Raw genomic sequence first — 11,548 nt, 5'->3', positions numbered from 1 at the left:
CAAGCTGAAAAAGAAATAAAAATGTAACCCCACTTGCAATACCACACATCAAATTAAATACCTAGGAATTAACCAAAAAGTAAAAGATCTCTATAATGAAAACTCTAGGACACTGATGAAGGAGACTGAGGAGAATCAAATCATGTTAAAAAGCTCCTGCACAGCAAAGGAAACAAACAACATAGTAATGGGAAAACCTACAGAATGGGAGAAAATACTTGCAAACTACCCATCTGACAAGGGATTAATAACCAGAATATATAAGAAGCTCAACATAATACTAGAAGTCCTGGTAAGAGCAACCAGCCAAGGACAGTAAATAAAAGGCATCCAAAAAGGAAAAGAAGAAGAAATTATTCATGTTTGCAGAAGATATGATTCTATAACTAGAAAATCCCATAGTCTCTGTCCAAAGGCTTTTTGATTGGATAAATAACTCAGCAACATTTCAGGATTCAAAATAATCAGGTCAAGCACCAAAGGAGTGACAACAAAGCCTGACAACAGTTTGCCTCCCAGAGAGAAGTAGCACAGTTGGTTTGGGTTTGCGTCGCCACAGTTTCCGAGTTAAAACTACAAGCCATTCCGCCTTGCAAACCTTACACGGCCTCTCATTTCATTGTGAGTGTATCCACTGGTGGCCCGAGCCGATTTTTTCAGCTGCCCCAAGAACTGGGATCCAAGACTTCATGAAAAAGGCCCAAGCACAGTATTCACTCTACAAATCCTCTACCTAAGATGGTGAGTGCCAGTGCAGTTTTGTACAAAGTCTCAATTTCCCATCACTCAGGGTAAAGTGCTGGTGCAGCCGGAGGACCTGCCCCAGCAAGATTTTTCTCAAGAGCAAGACGCCATCAGCCCCGGCAGGCTGAAGCAGATTCTCGGCCCTTCTAGAGAGCAGCAAATAGAAGAAGGGAAGCCATTCTTGCCGCATGCTCCTCGTGGCAGGTATGGCCAGGCCCTCAAGAGGAGCAGGGACAGTGGGTGCCTGGAAACGACCTGCCCCTTGAGGGAAACTAGGCCTCGTTTGTATTTTGTGGTGTTAGTTAGGAAATTATTTATTTATTTACAAGACAAGGTTTTAACTTCACGCAGACAAGGTGGGAAATGCAGTCCCTATCCCTTCCAAAGCACAGAGCAAAGAAACGAGAGTGTTTAAATCGTAAGTCTACACGCTGGTGTTTAAGTCATTAAAAAGAAGATATTTGAAGAGAAAAAAAATCAATGTAGAAACATCAGTGGCGTTCCTACACGCAAACAAACATCCAAACTAAGAGCCAAATCAAGAATGCAATCTAATTCACAATAGGCATAAAAAGAATAAAATACCTAGGAATACAACTGACCAGGTAGGGAAAGATCTGTAAAATGAGAATTACAAAATACAACTCAAAGAAATCAAATATTACACAAACAAATGGAGAAACTTTTCATATTCATGAATAAGAAGAATCAATATTGTTAAAATGTCCATACTGCCCAAAGCCATTTACAGATTCAATGCTATTCCTATGAAAGTACCAATTACATTCTTCATAGAATTAAAAAAAATATTTTAAAATTCATGTGGAACCAAAAAACAGCTCAAGTAGCCAAGGGAATCCTAAACAAAAAGAACAAATCTGGAGGCATCATATTACCTGACTTCAAGCTATCATGCAAGGCTAAGTAACCAAAACAGCATGGTACTGGTATAAAAACAGAAGCATAGACCAATGAACAGAACTGAGAGTCCAGAAATAATCCTACACACCTACAATCATGTGATCTTTCTCAAAGTTGACGAGAACAAGCAGTGGGAAAAGGACTCCCTATTCAATAAATGGTTCTCAGATAACTGACTAGCCACATGCAGAAGATTGAAACTGAACTCCTTCCTACACCATATACAAAAATCAACTCAAGATGTATTAAAGATTTACATGTAAAATGTAAAAGTACAAAATTTCTGAAAGATAACCTAGTAAATGCAATTTTGAATATAGGAACTGTTAAAGATTTCACCGATGAAGATATCAAAGGCAATTGCAACAAAAACAGAAATTGACAGATATGACCTAATTAAGGAGCTTTTGCACAGCAAAAGACGCTGTCAACAGAGTAAACAGACAACCTACAGAACAGGAACAAATATTTGCAAACTATGCATCCAACAAAAGTCTAACATCCAGAATCTATAAGGAACTTAAATTTACGAGCAAAAACAAACAGCCCCATTAAAAAGTGGGCAAAAGACTTGAGCAGACATTTCTTTAAAGAAGACATACATGCGGCTGACAATAATATGAATAAATGCTCAATAGCACTAGTCATTAGAGTAATGCAAATTCAAACCACAAAGAGATATCATCTCACACCAGCCAGAATAGCCATTATTAAAAAGTCAATAAATAACAGATGCTGGCGAGGGTGCAGAGAAAAGGAATGGTTTTACACTACTTGGGGGGGCGGTGTAAATTTGTTCAGCCTTTGTGGAAAGTATTGCTGTGATTTCTCAAAGAACTCAAAACAGAACTACCTTTCAAATCAGCATTCCAATTATTGGGTATATACCCATAGGAATATAAATCATTCTACCATAAATACACATGCATGCCTATGTTAATCACAGCACTATTCACACTAGCAAAGATATGAAATAAAACTAAATGTCCATCAGCTGTAGACTGCGTATAAAACATGTGGTAATATACACCATGGAACACTACACAGCCATACAAAAGAAAGAGATCATGTTCTTTGCAGCAAGATGGTGGAGCTGGAGGCCATTATTATAAGTGAATTAAATGAAAGCAGAAAACTAAATCCTGCATGTTCTCACTTATAAGTGGGAGATAAACATCAAGTATATATGGACCCAAAGAAGGCAACAACAGGCATTGGGGACTACTTAAGAGTGGAGGGTGGGGGGAGAATGAGGACTGAAAAACTACCTATCAGACACTGTGCTCATTATTTGTTGATATGGTTTGGCTATGTCCCCACCCAAATCTCATCTTGAATTGTAGCTCCCATAATTCCCACATGTCATGAGAAGCACCTGGTGGGAGGTAATTGAATTATGGGGCAGGTCCTTCTCATACTGTTCTTGTGATAGTGAATAAGTCTTATGAGATCTGTTGGTTTTATATATTGGAGTTCCCCTGCACAAAGCTCTCTTACCTGCCACCATGTAAGACATGTCTTTGTTCTTCCTTCGTCTTTGGCCATTATTGTGAGGTTTCCCTAGCCATGTGAAACTGTGAGTCCATTAAACCTCTTTCCTTTATAAATTACCCAGTCTTGGATATGTCTTTATTAGCAATGTGAGAATAGACTAATACAGTAAATTGGTACCAGGAGTGTGATGCTGCTGTAAAGATACCCAAAAGTGGAATATGGTCACTCTGGGATCATGTGTGAGTAGGACTAGAGGGTATAAGTAAGCTTCATGAGCAGGTACCACAGACCTCCATATCGTCTATTGTGCTGGCTCCAGCTTCCTTCTTCAGCTTGCACCTATGGCCATCCGAAGGAGGAAAAAAATGCCTGAGCTTGGTTTATAAATATTTTGGCTGAGTATGTGGGTTCTAGCTGAAAATGAACAGCACCTGCATTACAGCCAAACTCAGGGGTATCCTTGAGGAAGAATAGCATCTGACCAGGGTATTAAACTGTAAAGGAGGTATGGAAGTGGGCCCATGACCATGAAGTACACAGTCATGCTACATACTGCACCACTGAGAAGCAGCCAACTTCACAGAGAGCTTGAATGGCCTACTGAAGTCACAGTGATGAAGTATTAGCTCGGATGCAACACTCTGCAAGAAGGAGTGCTGTCCGTGAGATGCAGTATAAGAATTAAAACAGATATTTCTATATGGTGTTTTATCCTCAGTAGGAAAAACACATATGCCGAAAGGGATAGAATCAAGAGTGGCCCCACTTGCCACCACTCTCAAAATAACTCACTGGGAGTCCATGTGCTTCTTGTCACAGCAGCTGTGGGCTATACAGAGTTATAAGTCCTTATCCCAAAAGGGGGACATAAAGTTTGCCAAGAGACATACAAGAGTCCCATGGAAGGACAAGTTACAGCTGTTGCTAGGGATCTTTGGACTCCTTATACCTAGAAACCAGATGTTGAAAAGAATCACCATTTTGAGAAGGCTAATTTAATCTGATAAGCAGAGGGGAGGTGGAGTTGCTTTTTCCAATGTGGAAAGGAAAGGATATTGGTGGAAGCTACATGATCCATTTGAGCTTCTCTTTGAATCCCTTGCCCAATTTTAACTGTGAATGGAACCCGAGAAGGTTACAATTACTAAGGGTTCAGATCCTTCAGAAATGAAATTTCAGATTATAACACCAGGTAAGACACATAGGAGAATGAGAGGAATTTAAGATGAACAATGTAGGAGACCAGACCGGACCAATTGTGGCCCTAAGAACGACTGGAAGGATAAGGACTGTGGTTTTTCCTCTACCCTTCCTCTTTTAAGTTTTCCCTAAGGAGGAGAAGATCATAGAACTTTTGAGGAGTGAATATGGATAAAGAAATGGATTTGTGCTGTGATGGTTAAGGGAAGTTGCTGCTCAGATCTCACTTCAGGGGAGATTTTTCTGAGGAGTAGCGTCAGCTGACAGCCTCTGCTCATTTGGGATTCACCAGTATTCAAGCTGCAGCTACACTCCCACTGGACTTCTCCCAGACAATGATTAAGCACTGTGACAGCACTAAGGCCTGGCTATTTCTGCCCAACACAGATCCCTCTAAAGAGCAGTCTTTGCTCTGGGCTCCCCATTGGCCTGGCTGAGATTTTCCCTGAGCTGCAATACAGCTGAGGCTCTTTTGTTTCCTTTCTCCTTTCATAGATGCCAGCTTGCATGGCAGTCTACAGTCTCTTCTTACCTGCTTCGGCTCTCTCTCCTTTTACCTTTCACAAGTGTTTCACTGAATACGTCTTTTATACTTGTAATTATGTCTTTGCTTTTGATTCCTGGAGGATCCCTGATGTTCCAAGAGAGAAGACTGGGCAGCATTCAAGGTGTCGAGGGGAAGGGGTGGTGAAGAGTGTAGTTGCCATTTACCAAATGATTTAGAAATATTGTAGTATTTTATCAACCATTATGGCTCATTCAATGTGTACTGGCTGAATATTAGTATTAGGTCTAAACTTCATCTGTTTCTCTAACCTGTCATTTCTCCAAATACCACTCCTTTGTTATAGGTAACCACTTTTATTATTTTATCTTTTATCCTACCAGAGTCTCTTTATGCAAATATAGGCAAATGCAATTATATGTCAGCTCTTCCCTTCTTTTAAAAACACTATAAAAAACATAGCATATCCTCTCTTTTGCACATTGATTTTTTTCACTTAAATTTATATTGAAGCTCTTTCTAGGTCACTACATAGAGAGCTTTCTTATTCTTTTTCACATTCACAAGGCATTCCATTGTGTTGAAGAACTGTCATACATTCAGCAAATCATTTATTGAGGGCTAATTGGATTGTTTCTAAACTTTTCTTATAACTTTTTAAAGTATATATCATATAGACATATGTAAAGTTATTAAATGGCTTAGAAAAATAACACCTCTTTAAGAATTGGATCTGAAATGTTGTCACTTCTGAGAGCAAACTGAAGTGAGATATACCTAATGTAAATGACGAGTTAATGGGTGCAGCACACCAATATGGCACATGTATACATATGTAACAAACCTGCACGTTGTGCACATGTACCCTAGAACTTAAAGTATAATAATAAAAAAAAGATTATAACCAAAAGGCACAAAGCAGACTGGGTGAAGTGAAGGAGGCCTCCATACTTATCTCTGTCTATTTCTCTCTCTCTTTCCTTCCATACCAGTATCCTGTTCTCAGGAAATAATGTGACAAGCATATTCACAGAAATATGTAAAATGATTGAGATATGTATGTTATTATCTCATGAACATTTGCAGTTTATCAGTAAATAAATAAAATAAGGAGAAAAAGAAATAAAAGTAAATAAGTTTAGAATTCTATATGTGTATGTGTGTAGAGGAGGTAAGGTATTAAAGAAAAACATATTAACTGACACTCATTGAAGATGGTAAGCAGACTTTCTTCAAAGGGAAGCTATCATGATAGGTATAGGGACCATGGGAATGGGGTATTTCACTGGAGGAGAGAGATTGGGCTCAACTCTGAATATAGCATGAGCAAATAGGAATTTATAGTCAAAGAGCAGCGTGCTAGTCAGTGGATGGAAAATTACTGAGAGGTAACATCGGGGATAAGGGGGGATTCTGGCTATACTGACTTAACAGGATTCTAGGGTGATGAGAAATCACCTGGAAGATGGCGGATGATGAGAAACCTGATCATATATTGAAGGATCAGTTATTAAGGGTGTAAGACTCTTGCTAAACTGATTTAGCAGCTTTTTGCTAAAACGGATTTTACAAGGGAAATGCCTAGATAGGCCTAGGAGATGGTTCAGGAGCATGATGAAAGTTTGGTCAAACAAAAAATTTTTGTCAGGGGTTAATATCTATGTATAGTTCTCTATTTCTCTTAAGGGTGTGGAAGATCTGCTTCCTCCCGTTCATTCTCTACTTACTTTTATTTTGAATGCTAAGTAAAAGAGAAATTTAATGAAATATAGTAAGACTATTGAAGCGGAGTACATTTGAACCCAAACTCAGAAATAGTTTCCAGACTGAAGCTTGAGAACATGGGGTAAAATGCTAAATTATTTTGGTCTGAATAATTGAGACATTTGATAAATAATAAAAAAACATGTCTATAAATCACTTCTGTAAATTATATGCAAAAAAGCAACTCTTGATACTCATGGAAGACTTGTTTTTATTTCAGTTCCACAGAGGTAGAAATGCTCATTTGAGAGTAGGTGGTGCTTACTGTGGTAAGGCCATTCTGTGAAACCAAGTGCTCAGTTGTTCTTTAAAGCAGCTTATGAATCCATGGTGCTTCAGGCTGAGGAGCAAAGTAGAAAAATGCAAATAAAAAGAAAGCCTTTATTTGTCTATTAATCAAGACAACTATGGTGTGTAGGGATCACACAAAAGCACAGACTGTCATAGTTGAAAGGGAACTTGGATATCATTTTTATTATTTCTTATTAAAAACGCAGATCCCTGGTCTCCACCCCAGACCTACCAAGTCAAAATCTGTGAAGATATAGTCTAGCAATATGCACATTCAACAAGCTCCCTGAATAATCTTAATGGACACTGAAGAGTGAGAAGTACTGAATGGTAGTCCAACCATCAGTGTTTGTACAGGAGCCAAGGCCCAGCAATGTTACACCATTAGCCTAAACTTTCACAACTACATTAATGGATTAGAAGTTTTAAAAATATCTCATTGTGGTTTTGATTTGCATTTCCCTGATGGCCAGTGATGGTGAGCATTTTTTCATGTGTTTTTTGGCTGCATAAATGTCTTCCTTTGAGAAGTGTCTGTTCATGTCCTTTGCCCACTTTTTGATGGGGTTGTTTGTTTTTTTCTTGTAAATTTGTTGGAGTTCATTGTAGATTCTGGATATTAGCCCTTTGTCAGATGAGCAGGTTGCGAAAATTTTCTCCCATTTTGTAGGTTGCCTGTTCACTCTGATGGTAGTTTCTTTTGCTGTGCAGAAGCTCTTGAGTTTAATTAGATCCCATTTGTCAATTTTGGCTTTTGTTGCCATTGCTCTTGGTGTTTTAGACATGAAGTCCTTGCCCATGCCTATGTCCTGAATGGTAATGCCTAGGTTTCCTTCTAGATACCATCTCACACCAGTTAGAATGGCAATCATTAAAAAGTCAGGAAACAACAGGTGCTGGAGAGGATGTGGAGAAATAGGAACACTTTTACACTGTTGGTGGGAATGTAAACTAGTTCAACCCTTGTGGAAGTCAGTGTGGTGATTCCTCAGGGATCTAGAACTAGAAATTCCATTTGACCCAGCCATCCCATTACTGGGTATATACCCAAAGGACTATAAATCATGCTGCTATAAAGACACATGCACACGTATGTTTATTGCGGCACTATTCACAATAGCAAAGACTTGGAACCAACCCAAATGTCCAACAATGATAGACTGGATTAAGAAAATGTGGCACATATACACCATGGAATACTATGTAGCCATAAAAAATGATGAGTTCATGTCCTTTGTAGGGACATGGATGAAACTGGAAATCATTATTCTCAGTAAACTATCGCAAGAACAAAAAACCAAACACCGCATATTCTCACTCAGTATCTCAAGATGCACTAAGAACTAATGGAAACATTTGGCAACAAATAGGAACCTCTACCAGTCTGGCATAAAATAGCATATTTATATTTTATGTTAAAAAAGAAAAAGAGGCCTATTATCTAAAAAAAAAAAAAAAAAAAGAAGTTTTAAAAATAAAAATATAATGTAAAAAATGAAAATACATTTAAAATATCTTGTACTCACCCCAAATTCCACCACATTAACAAAATTATTTTCAGATTTGCATATTAATGCATACTCTTTATCCACAAACATGAAGATTTCTGTTTAGTTGCCATCCCATAGTATTTTTTCTTGCTTATTTCTCTTAGCCTTATAGTACAAACTTTTCCCTCTAATTTCCTAGGCTCCATCATTATTATTTCAATGAATACATACTAATCTGTTTCAGATCTTACTAACCCCCCTCTAATTTTATACATTATGCAAATATATTATATACATTAATTTATAAGCATACATAATTTTATATATTATACATTTATACCAAAGTTTTTCGCTTATAGACAGTATTGCAATCATGTTCTTTATGCATAGAGTTTGTTTTTTCTTTTTATTTTCTTCTGAAAATTTTTTATTATATTTATAGGAGTGGGATTATTGAGTCAAATATTATTTTACCATTTATGACTCTTCCTACATATTCCTGTATAGGCCCAGAGGAAGGTTAAGCTGGTTTATATTGGTCCCCTTCTGAAGTCAGCAGTGAATAAATGTACTGCTGTCACTGAAGCTTCAACAGTTGTAAGATATATCTTATATATACAATACATATAAAAATTGTATTTTATGTATTGATATAGTCAATATACATAAGATTTATATATATATAATAGTTGCATTACTAGGTGCAAAATGATCTCTTGGGGTTGTTCTGATTACTAACCATGGTCAATATATTTTTATGATTTTGCCTCATATTTATTTCCTCCTGTATAAATTATCTATTTCTATTTCTTGATTTTTTTATTATACGGATCTTGTTTTCATTCTCAGAAATATGTATTATCATAACACTCTTGATTCACAGTTCAGTCTTTTTTTCTATATCATTATGTATCCGAAATAATTGAAAGAAAACATTGGCTTGTTTTATCCCTAAATATATGTGGAATAACTTCTACCTGTATATTGTGATTTGGGAGAGGCACTAGAAATGTCACATTCTAGAGCATTTCACATTACCCCAAATTCAAACATTTAAAGTTCATTCATTTAGATTTTGAGTTTAAGATCTTTAGAGGCCTCGATTAAACCATAGTTATTATGGAAAGTGTAACCAAAATTAAACTTAATACCTTAGTGAGGAATTAGATTGATAGCTCAGAGAATGGTAGTAGGTGGCAGAATTTTTTTCCATATAGGAAAGTGTTTGGGTAACGTCTAGAAAATAAGACATTTTCTAAGAAAGACAGAGTTTGTTCCCCTTCCTGTGTCCATGTGTTCTCATTGAGTGCAGCACACCAGCATGGCACATGTATACATATGTAACTTACCTGCACGTTGTGCACAGGTACCATAGAGTCTAAAGTATAATAATAATAATAATAATAAAGAAAAAAAAAGACAGAGTTTGGAATTAGAAATTATATTGACAGTCAGAGGTCAACAAGAAGACACCAAATCTCACAGCTGGTGATGAAGGAGTTTCTATGCTTGGGCACAGCAAAGTAGCAACACAATAACACAGTAAAAAATAGGAAAAAAATTATTTGCAAAGAATGCAATTTAAAAATGCAGCAAAAAGTTATCATATCATAGAACAAACCAGAACTTCCTCCCACCTATTTTATAATTTAGTATTTGTTTTTTATTTTATTTTATTTTATTTTTTATTTCCATATGTTATTGGGGAACAGGTGGTGTTTGGTTACATGAGTTATTTAGTGGTTATTTGTGAGACTATAAACATTCCATAAGACAACATTGGAAATACCCTTCTAGACATTGGGCTTAGGCAAGGATTTATGACCAAGATCCCAAAAGCAAACGAAATAAAAACAAAGACAAATAGCTGGGACTTAATTAAACTACAGAGCTTTTGCATGGCAAAAGGAACAGTTAGCAGAGTAAACAAACAACCCACAGAGTGAGATTCTTCATAATCTATATATCTGACAAAGGAACAATATCCAGAATCTACACCAAATTCAAACAAATCAACAAGGAAAAAACCAAACAATCTCATCAAAAAGTGGGCTAAGAACATGAATAACATTTCTCTAAAAAAAACTTATTGTGAAGAGGCATCACAATATTCTCTGCTGCTTTTATTTCCCTTAGCCTGTCATCATGCTTATCATGCCACTTGCCAACTCTTTCTCCCACCATCCACTTTGACTGGCTTCTAGGCTGTAAACTGTTTTCTCCTTCAGTTAGTTTCACCCTTAGGCATCATGCTATAATACTGCATCTCATAATATAATTTCACAGACTGGTTCTGCTTTTAATTAGTTGGTAATTTTTGAATATAAACTTCTCCATTGTCTCTGTCAAAATCTTGCTTATCTTTTATAACCAAGCTGAAATATTACTTCAGCTTTGTGGTATGAATAAATAATTTATGAACTGAACATACTTAATTTTGATATTACCTAGCTCCAGCTGTGTTTATACAACTGCCGAGAAATTCTTTCATTCATTTTTTGGTAGTCTTCTAACAAATGCCACATTCACTTTTTCAACAAATATTGAGTGCCCACTTTCTTGGGAATTTCAAATACATTAGTAAACAAATTAAAGAGCTTTGTCATCATGCAGCTTACTTTTTAGCAGAAGATAGATACAATGTACAATCATAATAATAACTGAGCAAATTACACAGATGAGAAAAGAATGTAAAGCTTCTTGGTTTTGTATAAATTTAGAGTGTTCCTATTTTCAGAGAAGGTTACTTTATTTAGAGAGGACAACTAAAACAAAAGCTGCTAGAATTTTTATTCCCCAGATGAAAACTTTAACTTCCTTGGAAGAAATAGACATGCATTTTATATCTTCACTGATCTGAACAGTGCCTGACACAGAATATTTGCTCAAGGAATATTTATTGATAGATGAAACATAGATATAAAGATTGATAATTCTCCTAAATATGACAAAATTCCAAATATAAACTTTTAACTTATTGCCAAACTTTTAAGTTAATCAGTCAACAAATAGTTGTTAATCATCTTCTACATGCAGAATGATACTCTGAGTGTTACAGTAGTTAGAAAGAATTAGAACACAGTATTAATATCAACCCAACAAATAGAGAGCAATGTAAGTGTTACAGTGTTTTGAGGGA

General features: G+C 36.4%; 1 protein-coding gene across 3 annotated transcripts in view; it reads right to left on the bottom strand.

The window, feature by feature from the left end:
* Nucleotides 1–6,819: 6,819 nt before the first annotated feature.
* CYLC1 (cylicin 1) overlaps nucleotides 6,820–11,548 on the bottom strand; it is a 48,949-nt gene continuing 44,220 nt past the window's right edge. For all 3 annotated transcript variants that reach the window (XM_054471877.2, XM_054471878.2, XM_054471879.2), the window contains one exon: nucleotides 6,820–6,968. In XM_054471877.2, coding sequence (XP_054327852.1) covers nucleotides 6,936–6,968 — 33 coding nt within the window. In that variant the 3' untranslated portion in view covers nucleotides 6,820–6,935. The remainder of the gene's footprint in view (nucleotides 6,969–11,548) is intronic.

Source organism: Pongo pygmaeus, chromosome X, assembly GCF_028885625.2.
Source record: "Pongo pygmaeus isolate AG05252 chromosome X, NHGRI_mPonPyg2-v2.0_pri, whole genome shotgun sequence".
NCBI classification, from domain to species: domain Eukaryota; kingdom Metazoa; phylum Chordata; class Mammalia; order Primates; family Hominidae; genus Pongo; species Pongo pygmaeus.
Note: the sequence above shows the minus strand (reverse complement) of the source record. Positions and strands in the feature narration are given on the sequence as shown.